At 38.7% G+C, this 25,000-nt stretch overlaps 1 protein-coding gene across 4 annotated transcripts in view; it reads left to right on the forward strand.

Moving 5' to 3' along the window:
- The window catches only part of LOC106091595 (uncharacterized), a 1,079,098-nt gene that overhangs the window by 716,065 nt on the left and 338,033 nt on the right, over positions 1 to 25,000 (forward strand). For all 4 annotated transcript variants that reach the window (XM_059363025.1, XM_059363031.1, XM_059363034.1 and 1 more), the window contains 2 exons: positions 4,974 to 5,185; positions 23,022 to 23,482. In XM_059363025.1, coding sequence (XP_059219008.1) covers positions 4,974 to 5,185; positions 23,022 to 23,482 — 673 coding nt within the window. The remainder of the gene's footprint in view (positions 1 to 4,973; positions 5,186 to 23,021; positions 23,483 to 25,000) is intronic.

Here is a 25,000-nt window from a genome sequence, read left to right on the forward strand (position 1 = left end):
TAGAATGTCCCCGTACGGCGTGCGCTGTGCCACTTTCTCCCTTATATTTATGTCGTGAGACCGGTAATTTATCAATTGAGCTGGCAAACTATCGATATTCGCAACATTCGATATTTTCGATATTTTTCAAGAAAAAATCGATAACTTTAGTTACTATCGTTAATTTCAGTAAAAAAGCAAAAAAAAACATATATTTCAGTCTCAAGTTCCTATATTTTTTTTTTTTCAAAATAAAATAAGAAAAGAAAAAGTGTTCAAAGGAATATAGATTGGTTGACCGACGAACCGTCAAGCAAGCGTCCTAGGTTAAGTTATAAATTGGCCGTCCGCCTGAAAGAACTCACAGGCAAATCAGACTTTACCAGATATAAGTTCATACATACTGCTAGGACGGCGTGATTTTTGCTGCAACTGCAACTAAAGAACCACATAACGGCGGTCCAAAAGAGGATCAATGAGTTTGTTGAAAAGAGTGTCCAAAATTCCCTCAAGGAAAGACTTCGGTTACATGCAAGTCCACGCGACTACATGAGTCCGCAATGATATTTTAATGCCTATTGCAATTGCATGAGCCACCATCAGGATGCCTCCAACCAGGTCAAATGTGTAAAATGTTCGTCGTGTTTTCTACTCCGTCAAACTTGAAAGCTCACATGATGGAACACGAAACTTGGATTACTTTTGTGAAATATGCAGAGTGTTGTTCACATAAATTTGCATGGCAGCGAAAGGCAATTCCAGTGCTAGGTTAGAAAAGCGAAAGCGAAATTATAAAACATTCTTTCAGGGACTAAGTAAATTCCCCTTTTTATACCCACCACCATACGATGGGGTATGCTAATCTAGTCAGTTCATTTGTACCAACTCGAAATATTGATCTGTGACCCCATAAAGTATATATATTCTGGATCGTCTCGGAATTCTGAGGCGATCTAGCCTTAGCTAGCGATCTAGCTATTAGCTCCCATATAAACCGATCTCCCGATTTGTCTTCTTGACCCCTGGAAGCCACAATTCTTGTCCGATATGGCTGAAATTTTGTATGAAGTGAGTTGGCCTTGAAAATATATATCGGATTCGTGTTCCACTTTAAAAACCCTTTTATTTGAGCCTCATATTGCGATAGTCAGAAAATACTTACTATTTGGGTGGTGTTGTGGGGGTGGCGTGGCCCCATAGACACTTTTCCCGAATATTGATATCAAATTCGTGCTTTACTCCCAAAGACCTTACATTTGAGTCCCATATCGCTATGGTCCAAAATTTGTTCCCTTTGGGGGATGTTTTTGGGGAGAGGCGACCCCCAAACACTTGGTCCCATATTTGGATATCAGATTCGTAGTCTACATTCAAATACTTTTATTTAAGCCCCATATTCCCATGGTCAGTAAATAAGTCCAGTTTGGGGGGTGTTTTGGGGAAGGGGTGGACCCCCAGAAACGTGGTCCCACATTTGGATATCAGATTCGTATTCTACTCGCAAATACCTTTGATTTGAGTGCCATATTGCCATGGTCAGTAAATATGTCCGATTAAGGGGTGTTTTGGGGCTTGGGGTGGTCCCCCTAGCACTTGGTCCGACAATTGGATATCAGATACGATTTCTTATCCTAAATACCTTTCATTTGAGTCCCATATTGTCGTGATTGGTCTAAATATATGTTTGGTAGGTTTTAGAGTGGGGCAGCCCCCCTAGGTACCCCATCCGAAATTTGGACAAAATTTTGATTTTTGGGGTACTATATAAGAGCACACAAAGTTTCGCTTAAATCGCACCACCCATATCGGATATAAGGCGTTTCTGCAAATGAGGGTAAGGGGGAGGGTCCACCACCCCTCTTCAGATATCAAAAAATATAGTACCCTATTTTCACCACGGGGTCATATGCACCGTCTGTGAAAATTTTAAGAATATCAGTTCAGCCGTTTCTGAGTCTATAAGGAACACACAAACATACAAACAAGCAAACAAACATACAAACAAACCTACAAACAAACACAAATTGATTTTTATATATAAGATATCTGACAGTTATTTCAAGAACAGGGTTAAAACGGTCTAAGAGCTCAGAGCACAGCATCATCCCCATTCCTTGTCAATAATGTTTAAGAAATATTTCTAAAACCTAAAATATATATTATACTAGCTGACCCGGGCCCGCTCCGCTGCGCCTTCTTTTACTTAATATGGAACAAAATTTTCCTTGTAATATTTATTTTCGACAATTAAAGAGCTTTTAGTGAAATACCATGCTATAAAAATAGTATATCGCTTGACTAACAGTTTAACAATATAAGTGTCTTTATCTGAATCCCATATGATCTTTATTGGTCAACGAATTTAAGTTTGGATGTAAAGTGTACTCCATTCTTAGGTTTTAGGGTGGGGTGGCCCCCCTAGGTATCCCATCCGAAATTTGGATACCATTTTTTTATTTTTAGGGTACTATATGAGAGCACACAAAATTTCGCTTAAATCGCACCACCCATCTCCGAGATCTTGTGTTTCTGAAAACTAAGATAAGGGGGGAGGGTCCAGCCCTCTTTTGATATAAAAAAATTTAGGGCTCATTATGCACCATCTGTGAAAATTTGAAGAAAATCGGTTCAGCCGTTTCTGAGTCTATAAGGAACACACAAACAAACAAACAAACACAAATTGATTTTTATACCCTCCACTATACGATTGATTTCGTCATTCTGTTTGTAACTACTCGAAATATTCGTCTGAGACCCCATAAAGTATATATATTCTTGATCGTCGCGACATTTTATGTCGATCTAGCCATGTCCGTCCGTCTGTCTGTCGAAAGCACGCTAACTTCCGAAGGAATAAAGCTAGCCGCTTGAAATTTTGCACAAATACTTCTTATTAGTGTAGGTCAGTTGGTATTGTAAATGGTTCAAATCGATCCAGATATAGCTGCCATATAAACCGATCTTGGGTCTTGACTTCTTGAGCCTCTAGAGGGCGCAATTCTTATTCGATTTGAATGAATTTTTGCTTATGTCCTTTTTTTCTAAGAAGAGATGCCGGGAAAAGAACTCAACAAATGCGATCCATGGAGGAGGGTATATAAAATTCGGCCCGGCCGAACTTAGCACGCTTTTACTTATTATACCCTCCACCATAAGATGGGGGGTATACTAATTTCGTCATTCTGTTTGTAACTACTCGAAATATTCGTCTGAGACCCCATAAAGTATATATATTCTTGATCGTCGTGAAATTTTATGTCGATCTAGCCATGTCCGTCCGTCTGTCCGTCCGTCCGTCCGTCCGTCCGTCCGTCCGTCCGTCCGTCCGTCCGTCTGTCTGTCGAAAGCACGCTAACTTCCGAAGGAGTAAAGCTAGCCGCTTGAAATTTTGCACAAATACTTCTTATTAGTGTAGGTCGGTTGGTATTGTAAATGGGCCATATCGGTCCATGTTTTGATATAGCTGCCATATAAACCGATCTTGGGTCTTGACTTCTTGAGCCTCTAGAGACCGCAATTCTTATTCGATTGGAATGAAATTTTGCACGACGTGTTTTGTTACGATATCCAACAACTGTGCCAAGTATGGTTCAAATCGGTCTTTAACCTGATATAGCTGCTATATAAACCGATCTTGGGTCTTGACTTCTTGAGCCTCTAGAGAGCGCAATTCTTATCCGATTGGAATGAAATTTTGCACGACGTGTTTTGTTATGATATCCAACAACTGTGCCAAGTATAGTTCAAATCGGTCCATAACCTGATATAGCTGCCATATAAACCGATCTTGGGTCTTGACTTCTTGAGCCTCTAGCGTGCGCAATTCTTTCCCGATCAGAATGAGTTTTTGCACGACGTGTTTTGTTATGATATCCAACAACTGTGCCAAGTATGGTTCAAATCGGTCCATAACCTGATATAGCTGCCATATAAACCGATCTCGGGTCTTGACTTCTTGAGCCTCTAGAGTGCGCAATTCTTATCCGATTTGAATGAATTTTTGCACGAAGTATTTCGTTATGATATCCAACAACTGTGGTTGAAATCGGTCCATAACCTGATATTGCTGTCATATAAACAGATCTGGGGATTTGACTTCTTGAGCTTCCAGAGGGCGCAATTCCTATCCGATTTGGCTAAAATTTTGCATGACGTATTTTATTTTTACTTTCAACAACTGTGTCAAAAAAGGTTCATATCGGTTCATAACCTGATATAGCTACCATATAAACCGATCTGGGATCTTGACTTCTTGACCCCTAGAGGTCGCAATTATTATCCGATATGCCTGAAATTTTATACGATGGATCCTCTCATGACCATCAACAAACGTGTTTATTATGGTCTGAATCGGTCTATAGCCCGATACAGATCCCATGTAAATCGTTCTCTCTATTTTACTTCGTGAGCCCCAATGGGCGCAATTCTTATACGAATTGGCTGAAATTTTACACAGGTCTCCAACATATAATTTAATTGTGGTCCGAACCGGACCATATCTTGATATCGTTTTAATAGCAGAGCAACTCTTTTCTTATATCCTTTTTTGCCTAAGAAGAGATGCCGGGAAAAGAACTCGACAAATGCGATCCATGGTGGAGGGTATATAAGATTCGGCCCGGCCGAACTTAGCACGCTTTTACTTGTTATATATAAGATTGTTTTCGATGCGATCCAATGGAGAAGTAAAAAATATAATGAATTGCCGTCCCAAATTCCTAGTCGAATTTTTGAATCAATATTTAGCTTAATGATCAACGGTTACTGCCTGCCAGCAGAATTTCTTTCTCCCCTTTGGTCAGATTGTTTCAGTTTCTTTCATTTGTTTTGCACTTCATCTAGTCATCGTCATTACTTCTGTTGGCAAGTGCTTTCATTGCTTGTCCCCATTGTTATTTTCAATTTCACCTATGTATATGTATCATCTGTGTATGTATGTGTGTAAGTGTATGCATATCTCTTTAAATGTGTTCTTGTTCTATTTTCAATTTCAGAGATGGTTTATCTCACTCAGCACATCCCATGAATGAAATGAAAAAATTGGAAATCCTGCGCAACATTACCGATTTGCTTGGTCGAACATTCTCCTCGCAATTTGTATTTCCGGTATTAGGACATGAGGATGGTACAACAACGAATTTCCGGCACATGGGCGATCTGTGGCGACACTGGCTGCCAACTGAAGCATTGCATACATTCGAAAAAGGTAAAACTGTTTCATTTTACAAACCTTCATTTACCACAGGCACACACAAATATACAAACTTAAACTCAATACTTACACGTTGTGTGTATGTATATACATATGTGAACATGTGAGTATAGATAAGTGTGTATGTATGCATGTGTCCATATTTCAAGTGTACGTTCTTTTTCTTCACTTCGTTTTTTTCGTTTTTGGTCTCACTTTGGCAAAGTAAACATTTGTACACTCACTTGCAGATGGGCTCACACGTACACCTAGAAACTATCACGCTCTCCTATAGGAGAACCAATGCAAAACCTTATATAAGTTAGTTTTGGTCTAATAGGGTGGGCTGAGAAACAATTTGACCATTTAAATTTAACCATCAATTTTCAGGCTGTCACATTAAGTATGATTAAGATTTTATAGTGATGGGACAAAATTAATATTAAAACTTTGTGTCAATTCAAAACACATTGAAATTGAAACACATATATCACAATACTAAAACAAAATGCTTTTGACAGCTTGTGGTGCAACTTTTTCCATCACATTTTCCATTTTCTGCCTTTACAGAGAAACCGTGAAAAAATGATGACACATGCGATTCATGGTGGAAGATATATAAGATTCAACTCGGCCGAGCTTATCAAGTTTTTACTAGTTTCTATCTCAAATCGGTGCTTTGTTTCCAAATCTGCTAAAATTTTTTATCCCGCAGTTACAGGGTTGTATGACTGTTAAAGAGAAGATGTGTTTTTAATTTAACCACTAGCTGACCCTGGCCCGCGCCGCGCCGCGCCTTCTTATACTTTATATGGAACAAAAGTTTCCTTGGAATATTTATTTTCGACAATTAAAGATAAGTGAAGTACCATGGTAACTTGACTAACAGTTTAATAATATAAGTTCCTTTATCTGAATCCCATATGATCTTTATTGGTCTACGAATTTAAGATTGTATATTCACATGATGTCTGATTTAGAGGTGTTTTCGGGGGAGAGGTGGTCCCCCAGATTCTTGTCCCTGAAAAATATCAGCTTCGTGCTGTTCGCTTAAATACCATTTATTTAAACTCCATATTGCCGTTGGCTTAAGAGGAGTTTACATGATGAGGCGTCCCCCAAACACATGGCCCCAAAATAGGTTATCAAATTCGTTTTCTAATCTCAAATACCTTTCATTTGAGCCACATTTTGGCATGGTCGAAAAATTTTTTCCCTTTGGGGGAGTTTTGGGAAAGGGGTGATGCCCTAAATACATGGTCGTATATATAGATATAAAATTCATATTCTACTCTCAAATACCTTTATTTGAGCCCTATATTGCGATGGTCACTAAAAAATTGCTGTTTGTCGGGTATTTTGGGAAAGGGGTAGACCCCCAGAAAATTGGTCCCGAAAATGGGTGCCAACTATTGCTCTACCCCCCAATACCTTTCATTTAAACTCCACATTGGCATGGTCGGTATATATGCCCGATTAAGGTGTGTTTTGGGGATTGGGGTGATCCCCCAAACACTAAGCCCGGAAAATATATCAGCAACGTCCTCTATTCTCATAAATCTATATATTGGGTTGCCCAAAAAGTAATTGCGGGTTTTTCAGGTCGGCCAAATGAAGTTGATGATGACCAAATCAAAGCATTAATCGAATTGGATCGTCATGTAACGGAGCGTGAGATATGAGAGAAGTTAAATATACCAAAATCAACCGTTCATTATCACATAAAAAGTCTTGGACTGGTGAAGAAGCTTGATATTTGGGTACCACATTTATTGAAAGAAATTCATTTAACAAACCGAATCAACGCTTGTGATATGCACCTTAAACGCAATGAATTCGATCCGTTTTTAAAGCGAATCATAACTGGAGATGAAAAATGGATTGTTTACAACAACGTTAGTCTAAAACAATCATGGTCCAAGCATGGTGAACCAGCTCAAACCACTTCAAAGGCTGATATCCACCAAAAGAAGGTTATGCGGTCTGTTTGGTGGGATTGGAAGGGTGTGGTATATTTTGAGCTGCTTCCAAGGAACCAAACGATTAATTCGGATGTTAACTGTCAACAATTGAACAAATTGAATACAGCCATCAAGGAGAAGCGACCAGAATTGGTCAATCGTAAAGGTGTCATATTCCACCAGGACAACGCTAGACCGCACACATCTTTGGTCACTCGCCAAAAACTGAGTGAGCTTGACTGGAAAATTTTGATGCATCCACCATATAGCCCTGACTTTGCACCATCAGACTACCATTTATTTGGATCTTTGCAGAACTCCTTAAATGCTTAAACTTTCGGCAATGATGAGGCTATAAAATCGCACTTGGTTAAGTTTTTTGCAGATAAAGGCCAGAAGTTCTATGAGCGTGGAATACTAAATTTTCCAGGAAAATGGCAAAACGTTATCAAACAAAATGGCAATTATATATTTGATTAAAGTTCATTCTAAGTTTTATTAAAAATGCATTTACTTTCTTTTAAAAAATCCGCAATTACTTTTTGGGCAACCCAATAACATTTATTTGAACCCCATATTGACATTGCCCTCTTAATTGGATCTCAAATTCGTTTTCTAATCTCATTCAAACTCCTTATTGCAAAAGTCTGCAAATATGTCCAGTTTGGGGTATTGGTCCTAAAAACTATGAATATTTAGTTCCACTCTCTTTAAGACCTAAATTGTTTGGTGAGCAAATACGTCCTATTTGGGGGTTGTTATGGTGGTGGGACGTACGATAGACAGTTGGCCCCCAATGTTGATTTCAGAAACGTGGTCTACTCCCACATGCCTTTAATTTGATCCCCATATTTCCATAGTTAGCAAACATGACCGGCTTGGGGTCTTTTGGTGGATGGGTGGCCACTCAGTGAGTTGGCCTTGAAAATATATATCGGATTCGTGTTTCACTTTAAAAACCCTCTTATTTGAGCCTCATATTGCGATAGTCAGAAAATACTTACTATTTGGGTTGTGTTGTGGGGGTGGCGTGGCCCCGTAGACACTTTCAGATTCTAATTCTACACTCAAATACCTTTTATTTAAGCCCCATATTCCCATGGTCAGTAAATAAGTCCTGTTTGGGGATCCATTCCCCAGGAACATGGTCCCACATTTGGATATCAGATTCGTATTCTACTCGCAAATACCTTTCATTTGAGTCCCATATTGCCATGATCGGTAAATATTTCGATTTAGGGGTGTTTTTTTGGGGTTAGGTGGTGTTGTGGGTGTGGGGTGGCCCCATAGACACTTTTCCCGAATATTGATATCAGATTTGTGCTTTACTCCCAAAGACCTTTCATTTGAGCCCCATATTGCTGTGTGTCCCCTTTGGGGGAGGTTTTTGGGGAGAGGCGGCCCCCCAAACACTTGGTCTCATATTTGAATATCAGATTCTAATTCTACACTTAAATACCTTTTATTTAAGCCCCATATTCCCATGGTCAGTAAATAAGTCCTGTTTGGGGGGTGTTTTGCGGAAGGGGTGGACCCCCAGAAACGTGGTCTCACATTTGGATATCAGATTCGTATTCTACTCGCAAATACCTTTCGTTTGAGTCCCATATTGCCATAGTCTGTAAATATATCCGATTTAGGGGTGTTTTGGTGGTTGGCGTGGTCCCCCCAGCACTTGGTTCGACAAATGGATATCAGATACGTTTTGTTATACTTACCTTTCATTTGAGTCCCATATTGTCGTGATTGGTCTAAATATATGTAAGGTAGGTTTAAGGGTGGTGCGGCCCCCCTAGGTACCCCATCCGAAATTTGGATACCATATTTTTATTTTTAGGGTACTATATAAGAGCACACAAAATTTCGCTTAAATCGCACCACCCATCTCCGAGATCTGGCGTTTCTGAAAATGAGGGTAAGGGGGAGGGTCTGCCCAGATATCAAAAAATGTAGTACCCTATTTTCACCACGGGATCATTATGCGCCATCTGTGAAAATTTCAAAAAAATCGGTTCAGCCGTTTCTGAGTTTATAAGGAACACACAAACATACAAACAAACAAACAAATAGGCAAACAAATCTACAAACAAACACAAATTTATTTTTATACCCACCACCGAAGGATGGGGGTATATTCATTTTGTCATTCCGTTTGCAACACATCGAAATATCCATTTCCGACCCTATAAAGTATATATATTCTTGATCAGCGTAAAAATCTAAGACGATCTAGACATGTCCGTCCGTCTGTCCGTCTATCCGTCTGTCCGTCTATCCGTCTGTCTGTTGAAATCACGCTACAGCCTTTAAAAATAGAGATATTGAGCTGAAACTTTGCACAGATTCTTTTTTTGTCCATAAGCAGGTTAAGTTCGAAGATGGGCTATATCGGACTATATCTTGATATAGCCCCCATATAGACCGATCGGCCGATTTAGGGTCTTAGGCCCATAAAAGCCACATTTATTATCCGATTTTGCTGAAATTTGGGACAGTGAGTTGTGTTAGGCCCTTCGACATCCTCCGTGAATTTGGCTCAGATCGGTCCAGATTTGGATATAGCTGCCATATAGACCGATCATCCGATTTGGGGTCTAAGTCCCATAAAAGCCACATTTATTATCCGATTTTGCTGAAATTTTTGACAGTGAGTTACGTTAGGCCCTTCGACATTCTCCGTCAATTTAGTCCAGATCGGTCCAGATTTGGATATAGCTGCCATATAGACCGATCCTCCGATTTAGGGTCTTAGGCCCATAAAAGCCACATTTATTATCCGATTTTGCTGAAATTTGGGAAAGTGAGTTGTATTAGGCCCTTCGACATCCTCCGTGAATTTGGCTCAGATCGGTCCAGATTTGGATAAAACTGCCATATAGACCGATCATCCGATTTAGGGTCTAAGTCCCATAAAAGCCACATTTATTATCCGATTTTGCTGAAATTTGGGAGAGTGAGTTGTATTAGGCCCTTCGACATTCTCCGTGAATTTGGCTCAGATCGGTCCAGATTTGGATATAGCTGCCATATAGACCGACCATCCGATTTAGGGTCTAAGTCCCATAAAAGCCACATTTATTATCCGATCTTGCTGAAATTTGAAACAGTGAGTTGTGTTATGCCTTTCGACATCTTTCTTCAATTTGGCCCAGGTCGGTTCAGATTTGGATTTAGCTGCCATATAGACCGATTTATTGATTTATGGGTTTGGGCCCATAAAATGCTTATTTATTATCCGATATCGCCAAAATTTGGGACAGTGAGTTAAGTTAAACCACTTGACATACTTCTGCAATATCGCACAGATCGGTTCAGATTTGGATATAGCTGCCATATTGGCCGTTATCTACGTTTTAGGTTTTGGGGCCATAAAAGACGCATTTATTGTCCGATGTCGCTGAAATTTGAGACAGTGAGTTTGGTTAGGCTCTTCGAAGTCCTTCTTCAATTTTGCCCAGATCGGTCGAGATTTCAATATAGCTGCCATATGGACCGATATCGCGATTTAAGGTCTTGGCCCCATACAAGGCGCATTTATAATCCGATTTCACTGAAATTTGACACAGTGACTTATGTTAGGCTTTTCGACATCCGTGTCGTATATGGTTCAGATCGGTTTATTTTTAGATATAGCTAGTGTACTTTTAGTATTTGGTCCAAATCGGAACATATTTTGATATAACTGATATGGGACATAAGGTATGAAATTTCCACCGAATTTTGATGAAAGGTGGTTTACATATATTCCCGAGGTGGTGGGTATCCAAAGTTCGGCCCGGCCGAACTTAACGCCGTTTTACTTGTTATATATAAGATTAAGCGTATTTTCTCGCTTAGTTTGAAAATAGCTAATCAGTGATAGAAAAATAAATAAAACAATCGTGTCATCATTCATTTGCATGACAAAACTAAAAGAGGAGGAACGAAACATTTTTATTCAATGATTAGTCGTTCTGGAATGGCAAAATTGCTTAATAAAATCACATTTATGAACTCCGAGAAACATTTATTTCAAATTAAAATGACTTATTTTGTTCGTTTTGTTAATATTTGATTAATTCGGATGTATGTAAGTTTTGCCAACGCTAAAGTACAAAGCATTTTGCGAGAAGAGCGTTTTATTTATCCATAAGCTAGCGAATCCACTAGACTGGTAAATGAAAAATGAAAAATACGGACCGTTTAATAAGTCCGTCTGAAATCACGCTACAGTCATTAGAAAAAGAGATACTGAGCTAAAACTTTGCACAGATTCTTTTTTGTTCATAGGCAGGTTAAGTTCGAAGATGGGCTGTATCGGAGAATATATTGATATAGCCCCCATATAGACCGATCCGCCGATTTAAGGTCTTAGGCCCATAGAAGCCACATTTTTATCCGATTTTGCTTTTTCATATAGTCCGATCTCTCGATTTAAGGATTTGGGTCCATAAAAGGCGCATTTATTGTTCGATTTTGCCGAAATTTGGGACAGTGAGTTGTGTTAGGCTCTTTGATATCTTTCTGCGATTTGTCCCAGATCGGTTCAGATTTGGATATAGCTGCCATATAGACCGATCTCTCGATTTAAAGTTTTGGCCCCATAAATGGATTTCTATGAAATTCACCAGTAATGTTGAGAGTCATAAGAGAATCGTTCTCGTCGTTTGGTGAGAAGCGGTAAAAAAATGGCCATATTAGTCCAAATCAGACGAACATATATATGGAGCTATATCAAAATCTGAACCCATTTTCATCAAAACCCAGAAATATTTTGGCATACGTTGTGCAGATTTTTCCAATTTCTGTAAAATTCACCAGTAGTGTCGGGTGTCACAAGAGAATCCCTCGTGTAAAATTTCGTGAGAATAGGTAAACAAATGACGATGGACAATGACGATCGGACGACAACTGAGAAAAATGGTCTGAGCTTAATAATTAATTTGTATCTCACATAAATATGAATGTCCCAAAATTTCCTTTGTGGGGTTGAAAGGAGATAAATTAAGGAAAAAATCAAATGGGATATAAAGAGTAAAAGCTGTTTATAAAAATAATTTTTTATAACTTTTTTTTCGATCTTTTGTTTTATATTTTTAAAATTAAAAAAATTCTGCAAAAAAAATTTTAAATCCATTCATTCGTTTTAAAGTTATAGGGATTCGAAAATCATTTTGTTAAAAAGGTTGAATATTGACAGAAGGGCAACCCCGTACTACACGAACTTGAAATCATGCTCTTTCTTTTAATTTGTACATATTCTATAATATATTTGATTGCCAAAAAACGAACACTTATTATTAGTAATTTTTTTCAAGGGAATGTCTCAAATGCATATAAGTTTAAAATTGAATAATATCACCAATACAGGCAATGGGTTACATTTACGTATGCCAGAAATGCATCTGACAAATATAGGTAAGGTTGCAGTAGAGAACGAGATATCATAAAGTTTGTAACACCCATGATTTGGATGACACGACACCAAACATTTAGTATAATTAAACATATTGAATATGGGTGCGTACGACTATTCTTCGTTAACTTTTTCCACAGGCACCATACATATACGCCGCCATGTACATTCAAGTTTCATAACCAAATACTTGGCAAATAATTATTTGCAAACCAAATAGCCAAAGCATGTCATTTCCACAGGATCATAATCGTAGGATAGGTTAGGTTGAAAAAGGGGGTGCTGCTATTAATTTGCCCCATGCCACTATAGACATACACCTAAGCCATTAATCGGCTTGTTGTGCGCTCTAAATACTAAAAAAGTTACCTGTAATTTGCCACAGACAGAATGTCTGTCATTACACAAAAATACATGCATTGGAAAAAGTACAGCTAATAAGCAGGGTTGTCGAACTTGGTTAATGTGGTAATTGTATCATAGATGCGTTTTCGCAATTAATTCGATTCAAATACAACATACAAACGCACGGCCCTTGAAGCCATCACACCTAATATGGTTGAAAAGTTTTCTAACCAAAGACGAAACGCCTCCCATAGTGGTTGGTGTGTGTTGCCATTTTTGGCTTTCCTTCACTTGCATCACCGATCATTGAGCTCGTTTCGAAAGAGAAACAAACAAAAATTGTAAAATTTAATGATCTAGCCCTAACAGGCAAAAACCTTGAAAAATGTTACCTCGAAGAAGAAAATCTAAGTAAGGAATTCGGGGCTACTTTCAAAATCGTTAATCCTCTAAGTTGGTTCATGTCTGGTATTGTGTCTCCACCTACGTACCGATGTCGGTTATCCGCGAAAGCCGGGCAATGACATAGGAAATGCTTCAACGTCTCATCATGTTCTCACATGTCCTACACATGCTATCACATGCCGCACCGATTTAGCATAAGTGAGTTCGAAGTCCTATGTGTCCCGTTATGATACCAAATGCATTACTGACCTCCTTCTTCGTTAGGATACTATGCAATTCTGACGTACAATATAAGGAATTTACAGCTCGTCCCGATGACATAATTATATTTTAAAATAAAGCTAGTAAGCAATTTTGATAAACTCTGATACAGGTTTATTGCATATTTTTCAAAAATATATTTCTCACCAAACATATAGCAGATATTTTTGCAAATGCATATGAAACAACAATACATACTTTAATTGCCTATTACAGAGCATTTGTTCCAAGCGCCTCCATCTTCTGCGCTCATTCCAAAATCTCAGACCCCAAGTTTCGAGGTGTCTCCAACCACTCGAATTTTCTTCGGACTTTTGGTCGTCTCGGTTTGCGGGTACCACCGAGTTTGCCTTCAAAAATTTCTTTGCTTGAGCTTCTTCATCCATTCTGACAACACGACCTAGTCAACGCAGCCTCTGTATTTTGATGCGTGTAACTATGCTATCGTCGTCATACAGCTCGTGGTAAATACGACGCCTATATTCTCTATTAACCCAAACTGATCCATATATTTTACGTATAATCTTTCCCTCAAACATTCCAAGCACTACCTCGTCTGTAACAATAATAATATACGATATATAAAAGTATCCAACAAGAAAGAAAGGCGTTAAGCCGGAGCGAACATTGGATACCCACCACCTCAGGTATTTATATTAACCACCTTTCGTCATAGTCCGGTGAAAAAAGCATAACTTATACCCCCACAGCAGCTATATCAAAAAATGGTCCGATTTGGACCAAATTCGACTCGGACATTGAGTGGTCTAATAATTCCATGTCAGTTTTGAAGAACAAAATATTCTTTTTAGTAGCTATATCCAAATATAGACCGATCACTGTATCAAATTTCAGCAAAATGGGATTATAAATACGCTTTTTATGGGGCCAAGACTTTAAATCGAGAGATCGTTCTATATGGCAGCTACAACCAAATCTGAACCGATTTGGGCCAAATCAAAGCGGAATGTCCAAAATTTCGACGAAATCGGACATTAAATGCGTCATTTATGTGCCCAAGACATTAAATCAAGAGATCGGTCTATATGGCTGCTATATCCAAATTTGGACCGATCTAAGCTAAATTGAAAAACGATATCGAAGGCCCTAACACAATGCACTTTCCCTAATCTTGGCGACATCGGACAATAAATGCGCCTTTTATGGGCCCAAAACCTTAATTCGAAAGATCGGTCTATATAGCATCTATATCCAAATCTAGACCGATCTGGGCCAAATTGAAGGGGAAATCAATAGTACTTACACAACTCACTGTCCCAAATCGAGAGATCGGTCTATACGGCACCTACATCCGAGTCTGGCCGATCGCAGCCAAATTGAAGAGGGATGTTGACTGGCCTAACACAACTCACTGTCCCAAATTTCAGTGAAATCGGACAATAAATGTAGCTTTTATGGGCCTAAGACCATAAATCGGCGGATCGGTCTATATGTGGGCTATATAAAGATATAGTCCGATATAGCCCATTTTCGATCTTTTCGAACTGCATATCGCAGGTTAAGTTCGGTTACAAAAAAAAATTGGACCAATCTATGCCAAATTAAAAAAGAATATCGCAGGCCTTAACATAATGCACTTTCCCTAATCTCGGCGACATCGGACAATAAATGCGCCTTTTATGGACCCTATATCCAAATCTGGTCCGATCTGGTCAAAATTACAGAAAGATGTGGAGGGGCCTTAAACAACTCAGTGATACAAATTTCAGCGAAATCGGACAATTAATGCGCCTTTTATGGGCCCAAGACCTTAATTCGAAAGATCTGTCTATATGGCATCTATACCCAAATCTTGACCGATCTGGTTTCAGCTCAATATCTCTATTTTTAAAGACTGAAGCGTAATTTCAATTGAATTGGACCGTACTGGCGCAATTGTTGAGAGTCATAACTAAACACTATATTTAAACCGTACTTGGCACAGTTGTTCGAAGTCAAAATAGAATACTACACACAAATTTCAGCAAAATCGAACAAAAATTGTGGCTTCCATGAGCTCAAGAAGTCAAATCGGGAGATCGGTTTATATGGAAGCTATATCCAAATCTGAACCCATATGCAATCAATTTGCAATCCCCAACGACCTACATCGATATAAAGTATCTATGCAAAAATTTCAAGCGGCTAGCTCTACTCGTTCGACCGCTATCGTGATGTCGACGGACGGACAAGACGATCACGACGATCGAGACGATCACGAATATATATATATATATTTTATGGGGTCCTAGATCAATTTTTCGAAGTGTTACAAACGGAAGACTAGATTAGTATATCCTCATCCTATGGTGGTGGGTATAAAAATAAAAATCTAAGTAAAAAATCGTAAACTACAGCACTTAACTATATCTGATATACAAAACTGTTGGAGAAAATCTGTTGCCGTACTTTGATATAACGCCATGATTTGATATAGAAATACAAAAATCTGAGAATATGGTTGTTGACCAGGGATATCAAGAATTAAAAATATGTTAATAAAAGTTGCAATCTTTGAAGGTAAAAAATTAGCCTTGGAAAAAGTACAACATTATACGCTTGTTAAAAAAACGAATAGCCTAATAAATATGACCGCCCTTAAATATTTGTATTTAAAAATAGCAAGTAAAAGCGCTTTTAATTCGGTCGGGCCAAATCTTATAACATACCTTGCATAATATTTGACACTTTTTTATATACACATAAATATAGACTGTACTTGTCGTGACAATCAGAAGTCATAAAAACTACCACATTTACAATATCAGCCAAATGATTGGGCAACCCAGAGGCTTAAGAAGTAAAATCGAGTAATCGATTTATTTTGGACCTATACAAGGTTATAAATCAATTTGAACCATACTTGGTACGGCTGTGGGAAGCCATAGAAAACGGTCGCACAAAGTTTCAACCAAATCAGGTTGTAAATGCGCCCTAAAGTCCCAAGAAGTCAAATCTGAAGATCGGTTTATATGACAGCCAAATCAGTTTATGAACTGATTTGGATCAAATTTGGCAGAGTCATTGGAAACCAAAACACTTTTTGCTAAATGTCATTCAAATCGGATAAAAGTTGAGCCCTCTAAAGACTCAAGAGGTCAAGATCCGAGACAGATTTATATGGCAGCTATATCAGACCACCGTAGCGCAGAGGTTAGCATGACAAAAGTTGAAAGAAAATACCTCACCGAAATTTCATCCAAATCGAATAAGAACTGCGCTTTCTAGAGACTCAAGAAGTTAAAACGCGAGATCGGCTTATTTTGCGGCTATATCAAAACATGAACCCACGTGGCCTATTTACAATCCCAACCGACCTACAGAAACAGGAAGCATTTTTGCAAATTTCAAGCGGTTAGTTTTACTTAGTTTTACGTAGCACCAAGATATAATGTGGTGGTGATGTAAATAGTATGACGAGAATCAGTGAGCCATCAATAGTCTAAACGAAGGTTATGAGCGTAAGTAATTTGTAGACAGCATCGTTATTAGGAAATTTTGCTTCTTTGGCTCGAAATCTTTTCCAAAATCCTTCGATCGAGCAACAAAATTTAATTTGTTCTAATCTTTTTTTAGTGTACATCATTTTTATGTAAACCAACCTTATAACCACCACGTTGTGTATGTGCATTCAAACAGTTTGGGTTGGAGTGCTGTCGTTAACATTGCATTCTCTAGTTATTGTGTTGAAGTCAGCATCCTGGTTAAAAGGTATTCAATTGCAAAGTGCCTTTAACGGAAATTGATTTTGTGAGAGCTCTGTAAGTGTTCAACACACACACGCATATGCCATACATGAATACTACCGTTTGTTTGACGGTAACCAAATATTCAAAATCAAAAAACAACGGTTGGAATTTTCTTATAATGGATCAAAAAACAAGAATATGTCTGTAGCTAAAAATTCGATAGGTGAAATTAACAAAATTTACTTTTGAACCATTGATGTGATGATGACTATTCTATCGAAGATTTTCAATACCTGTAATTTGTAGCACCTCAAATATGTGTTAATTTTTACTCAATTTTAATTTCCAAAATTAAATAACACATTACACTACACTAAAAAAATGTTTACTCTAATTTGAAAGATTCGAGTTAAACATTAGCAAACTTAATTTAAAGATAAGAATTTTCCAACTTTTTGGAAAACATCTTCGTCTTTAAAGTTTAATTTTTGCGAAGGATGATAAGTAAAGGGTGATTTTTTTGAGGTTAGGATTTTCATGCATTAGTATTTGACAGATCACGTGGGATTTCAGACATGGTGTCAAAGAGAAAGATGCTCAGTATGCTTTGACATTTCATCATGAATAGACTTACTAACGAGCAACGCTTGCAAATCATTGAATTTTATTACCAAAATCAGTGTTCGGTTCGAAATGTGTTCAATAAGTAAAAGCGTGCTAAGTTCAGCCAAAACGAATCTCGGGAACCTAACAACATGAATTCTGCTAAAAATTTATACAAACTATATTAAGTTGAAGGGCATACTTTTATTCAACATACCAAACTTCTGTGAAACCAGCAAAAATTAAAGAATCTAGGAACGAATCAAGGATAATTGAGAGACCGGTTTACATGGGAGCTATATCAGGTTAAAGACTGATTAGGACCGTATTTGGCACAGTTGTTGGAAGTTATAATAGGACATCGAAGGACTCAATAAGTCAAATCGGGAGATCGGTTTATATGGGAGCTATACCACGTTATAGACCGATTTGGACCGTACTTGGCAGAGTTGTTGGAAATCATAACAGAACACCATATGAATTTCAGTCAAATCGGGATTTCGGTTTATATGGAAGCTATATACAAATCTAAACCGACATGGCCCATTTGCAATCATTAACGGCCTACATCAAAAGTAAGTAGTTGTGCAAAATTTTAAGCGGCTAGATTTTCGTGTTCGACTGCTATCGTAATTTCGACAGACGGACTTGGATAGATCGACTCAGAATGTCGAGACGTTCGAAAACATATATTCTTTATGGGGTCTCAGATCAATATTTCGGGGTGTTATAAACGGAAGGACTAGATTAGTATAACCCCATCCAATGGTGGTACGTATAAAAAATAATTTAAAACAAGTAAAAGCGTGCTAAGTTCGGCCGGGCCGAATCTTATATACCCTTCACCATGGATCGCATTTGTCGAGTTCTTTTCCCTGCATCTCTTCTTAGGCAAAAAAAAAGGATATAAGAAAAGATTTGTTCTGCTATTAGAGCGATATCAAGATATGGTCCGGTTTGGACCACAATTAAATTATATGTTGGAGACCTGTGTAAAATGTTATCCAATTCGAATAAGATTTGCGCCCTTTTGGGGCCCAAGAAGTAAAATAGAGAGATCGATTTATATGGGAGCTGTATCGGGCTATAGACCGATTCAGATCATAATAAACACGTATGTTGATGGTCATGAGAAAATCCGTCGTACAAAATTTCAGGCAAATCGGATAATAATTGCGACCTCTAGAGGCTCAAGAAGTCAAGATCCCAGATCGGTTTATATGGCAGCTATATCAGGTTATGAACCGACTTGTACTTTAGTTGATACAGTTGTTGAAAGTAACAATAAAAAACGTCTTGCGAAATTTCAGCCAAATCGGATAGAAATAGCGCCCTCTAGAAGCTCAAGAAGTCAAGTCCCCAGATCTGTTTATATGACAGCTATATCAGGTTATCAACCGATTTGAACCATATTTGGCACAGTTGTTGGATATCATAACAAAATACTACGTGCCAAAATTCATTCAAATTGGATAAGAATTGCGCCCTCTAGAGGCTCAAGAAGTCAAGACCCAAGATCGGTTTATATGACAGCTATATAAGGTTATGGACCGATTTGAACCATACTTGGCACAGTTGTTGGATATCGTAACAAAACACGTCGTTTAAAATTTCATTCCAATCGGCTAAGAATTGCGCACTCTAGAGGCTCAAGAAGTCAAGACCCCAGATCGGTTTATATGGCAGCTATATCAGGTTATGGACCGATTTGAACCATACTTGGTACAGTTGTTGGATATCACAACAAAACACGTTGTGCAAAATTTCATTTCAATCGGATAAGAATTGCGCACTCTACAGGCTCAGGAAGTCAAGACCCAAGATCTGTTTATATGCCAGCTATATCAGGTTATAAACCGATTTGAACCATACTTGGCGCAGTTGTTGGATATCATAACAAAACACGTCGTGCAAAATTTCATCCCAATCTGATAAGAATTGCACGTTCTTGAGGCTCAAGAAGTCAAGACCCAAGATCGGTTTATATGGCAGCTATATCAAAACATGGACCGATATGGCCTATTTACAATACCAACCGACCTACACTAATAATAAGTATTGGTGCAAAATTTCAAGCGGCTAGCTTTACTCCTTCGGAAGTTAGCGTGTGCTTTCGACAGACAGACGGACGGACGGACGGACATGGCTAGATCGACATAAAATGTCGCGACGATCAAGAATATATATACTTTATGGGGTCTCAGACGAATATTTCGAGTAGTTACAATCAGAATGACGAAATTAGTATACCCCCCATCTTATGGTGGAGGGTATAAAAAAATAATAATTGGACTGTCATTTCTATAGTAAAATATGAATGAGAATGTGTTGTCTTGGCATAGGCGAGGCGATGAAAACCAATTATTTTTTCAAACCGACACGGGAGCACCGCACTGGTTAGAAATCGTCGCTCCGATTTGTGTGATTTACAACTGTAGTCTCGGACAATTTGGGCTATCGAGTAGAGATTCTGAGTGAGAGGGCGGCCGGCACCAACTCTTGTTTATACACTGACTGCCTATGATGCTCGATACTACAAGGCGAATTATTGACGCCTTTGAATAATCAATGGCTATAACGTACACATGGCGTTTATCTGGACCGGAATAAACTTGCTCACCTATGGAGCATGACGAGGACCACAAACGAGGCACTTTTCCAGCGCAACAATCTTCTATTGACTGAAATCTAATAGTTCATGCTAGCCCAAGTTCTGTTTACGCTTGCTGACCATAGCAAGAATGCGTCAGGTGGTACGGTTTTAATGGGAGATTGTCGAGTGTGAATATCTTCTCGCAGAGTACACGTCCCTTAGGGCCATAACAACCAAGATGGTAGGGCCAAGAGCAGTGCCAGCTGCCAGTGCAGTAAATGCGAATCAAAGAGTAGACGTCTTGACTGCAAGAGCTAGAAAACTGCTAAATAGGAATTCGATAAGGAAATTCCTAGTACAGTTTGACTTTTCATGATTTATAGCACACAGAAAGCCGATGACTGGCTTAGATATAAGGCCATTGCAGTAAAGATAATAGATATATGTCCTTTACAAAAATCTTTTAACTGGCAACAAAAGCTTGAACAAAAGAAATTTTTCTATTTTTATTAACAATTTGTTATTGTCCAATAACCGGAATTGCCAGATAAACCATCAAAAATTGAATGAAGAATGAGAATCTGGTATCCAAGTGTGGGACCAAGTGATTGGGGGGCCACCCTTGCCAAAAAAACGCGCCAAAGAGGACAAATTTACGACCATATCATTATGGGGCTCAAATGAAAGTTCTTTGAAAGTAAAGCACGAATTTGATTTCAATATTAGGGAAAGAGTGTCTATGGGGCCACCCCAACACCATAACATGCTAACCTTTACGTTCCGGTGGCATCCAATATCACATTCAGGGGCGTACGGAGAAGATTCACAAATGTTGAGCACTTTCTAGACGGGACGTGGGCTGGAAATGGGGCCTGAAGCCGATCGTGATTAGAACAATACTTTCTTGAAAAAAAGTCCAACGTAAGGATAATACAACAGCTTTCGAAAATATGTTGTCTTGATATATTTGAGGCTATTTCCGGCACATAGACATACAGATTTAGTGTGAGACGGCCACTGCTGCTATGAGCCTTAGGGCGTTGGATGAATGGATAGAGGATTTGACTTAGACACACCATCGTAGTATAGTCGAAACGACGATTAGAAACTTGGAAGGAATGGAAGAGGTTTTCGATCGAATATCTGAGTCGACACTTGAGTTCGATTGCGAAACACAGCTGCCAGCGGCACAGTCTTGGATTGACGAAACTCTGGTATTTCCAGCTGAAAGTTCATGAAACGCAGATGGATTAAAGCTTGAGATCAAAGTGGCCCTGTCGAAGTTTAAATATGCTTAAATTTGTAATGAAGAATTTCAACCAACATCTGTACATATTGTGAGAGTAATGGCGAAAATTTCTGTGCAAAAATTTTGAAAGTATCAGTTGGTAAATTCTCTGGCAAAGATCTGAAAAGCAAAAATCGGAAGATACATTTATTGAGAGTTTAATCTAAATCTATGAAATTCGCCAGAGTTATCATAAGGGAATTACTAATGTCAAATTTCATGAAGATTGGTTAGAGAAAAAAACCTTTTCATATCGAAAAACATATAAATCTAAACCGATTTCTTTCAATACGATTTGCTTCGTCTTAGCTCAAAAAAATAATGTCCGAGCCAAACTGAAGAAGAACTGATAAAAATTGCGATCTGTACTGTGTACACAAACGATCATGTACAAACAGACGGATCGATGGACGTACATAGCTAAATCGTTCCGTATTTTTTTTTTCCATCGGACTATCTCTCTTCCTATTTGGATGTTACGAACAAATGCACAGTAGTGGTGTAGGGAATACAAATTTGCTATCGTAAAAAATCATAAAAATTCATTTCCATTTACTTTGCATGAAAATGTATGCTGCGATGCGTTACAAATGGTATGACCCCAATCCAATGTTTATGTTCCCCTTAAAATATATCGATTTTCGTATGAGCTTTAGTTCTATTCACAAATTATTTATTCAAACAAAGCCTTTGCCTCGTTTCGTTGTGTTGTATTTTAAGTATGTTTTCCCTTATGGGGTACCTGTGATTTTTATTGCGGTGGTCTTACTCGATGCCCATTACATCTAAAGGGAGCTACATTTCAAATTCGAATTGTGTGAGGTGTGTGTTTTGCCAGGTCCCCGTCAAATTTGATGCCAGAAACAGTTTTCCCAATTTGCCATACAGTGCTTACAAGTGTTGTGGCATGGCAATAAGAAAATTCCCATCGGGTAAATATTACATCATGTTGTCCAGCAGGAGGCAGGAGCAACATCAGCAGTAGCAACAAAAACAAAAGTAAATATCAAACAAACTGATGTCTTGATTAGAAGGCAATATCGACGATGCACAGAAACACAAGGAGCGACATTGTTTAGAGTATATTTTCCTTCATTTTGTTGACATACATTTCAGAAATTTTCATTTCGAATTCCTTTTATGCCACAACATGAGTTGAGGGAAGCTGGGCGGGCTTATCTGTGTCTGCACGTGTGTGTTTGTGTATAAACATCTGTCCCGAGAGTTACTTTTGATTTGTTCAATATTTACGTATGTATCGATGTGTCCTTGGATCTGCACTAAATTGTTCTCCTTTGTCGTCCATTGCAGGTGGCTATTATTCCATCGAACAAACAAAAAGTCGTCTTCGCATAATAGCATTGAATACAAATTTTATGCGCCATGATCCAAAATATGCACAAAGCCATTTAGCAGCTGTGCGGCAACGCATGCCGCCCAATTCCATGATGAATGGCGGTGGCGGCCCCAGCATGGGCATAGGTGGTGGCTCTGGTGGATCCGATTCATCAGAATACAAGAATTATTATTACCATCATGGCAATATGCATCAGCATCATGGTCACGCCAGTGATTGGTCCTCCGGGCATGGTTACGGCTATGGTGGTGGTCACCATCGTGGCATTAATGTAATGCCGGCTGGCATGCACTACAATGGCATGGACAACGGTGGACGAGTTAGCGCTTTGTCGGAATTCGAAAACCAGGATACGGAAAAACAATGGATATGGCTGGAAGAAGTTCTATCGAAATCAAAGGCTAACAAAGAAACGGTAAGTATTTTTAACGAATTTTACTTCTACTCATTGTGGCAAAGTGATTCCATGGGGAATTTTCAAATTGATCCCTCAGAAAAATTGAACCAATATACTATGCATGTATGTATATGTACTCTACACCCACACATCAGAATCATCAAGAATTGGCGGCATAGTAGTATCACTAAACGAAAGCCATGCCTCAAGACGATGATGCGAAATACTCGTATCTCCTGGATACAACCACAATCAAAAATGCAAATTAAGGAATGTACCAAATTCTAACACAATTAGTCATATGTGGTTTGTTGAATATTTTTTCTTTCTTGCCTCAGGTTTTCAAAATGAAATAAGGAAACTATTAGAAAAGACGATGTAATTTGTTCCTGTTTGGGTAGGTTTATACAATATTTATTTTTAATAACAGAAATATACTTGTTTTCGGTGATCGATGCTCAATTGAAATGCATCGTTGCGCACTGGATTTAATCAAGAAGGGAGATATTCCTTCTCGACCAATGGCATAGGTTTAGATACCAAGGATTCCCTCAGATCCAGAATCCATTCTTGGGAGGCCAAGGAAATGTAATTTCAATCAAACTATCGACTAGTAGATTGGATGAGTCAGATGGCGGCCGGAGACATGAAGTATTCGTACTAAACTCCGGTTTCTCGCAGACCTCAACCAATCTAAAGGAGTTGTATACCACGGAATCAACAAGTTGAGACTAAAGGTATATAGAGGTGTATCAGGCGGATTGCAGGAGAATGGAAATCTCCCTGCCACGATCACGGGTGAGTCATCTAGTTGGATTGGGCTGCTCAACAGCAGTAGCTAATAATGCATCTATGGAGGACGACTGACCAACTAAAGCCTTAAGTTTCTGGTTAAAGCCGCTTCTGCAGGGGAAAAGAGACTCATTGTAGGAACTGATGCTAATACACATTACCAGATATGGGGTAGTTCGGATATAAACGAAAATGGGTTAGCTGCTTATCGAATATATTAAAAGTTGCAAAAGGAAGTGGAAACTGTGGAGGACATTAACATAAATGACTCGCTTGTGTCAGCATGTCCTAGATCCAAGCCAAGGTGCAAACAGTGATCGTCTTATAGGATCCCAGAACTGATTGGTCTATGGAAGAGCTGCAGAAAGCTCTCCAACACGGCGAAGGCCACAAGGGCTCTACGCAATTGGGACGTCTATAGAACTGAGATAGAAAAATTAAAAGGGCGAGCTGAGAAAGGCTCAGAACAAATTCTGGGCAGAAACATCTGAGTCTTCAAGGCTAAGGTAGATCTTATACTCGAAACCTTTTGAGCGGGATATATTCAGAACTCAAAGAATGTATGGAGAATATCCAGTGAAGAAACACTAGAACTACTCATTAATACACATTTCCCGGGAAACTCTTCAAAGGACAACGAGGTGCCAGAAGAGGTTGTCACAGGTATTCATTCGTCAAAGGTTATTGGGGAAATTGTGTCTGAGTTGAAAATTGTTGGGCTATAAAAAGTTTCGACTCCATTAC

The sequence above is a fragment of the Stomoxys calcitrans genome, chromosome 1 (assembly GCF_963082655.1).
Source record: "Stomoxys calcitrans chromosome 1, idStoCalc2.1, whole genome shotgun sequence".
NCBI classification, from domain to species: domain Eukaryota; kingdom Metazoa; phylum Arthropoda; class Insecta; order Diptera; family Muscidae; genus Stomoxys; species Stomoxys calcitrans.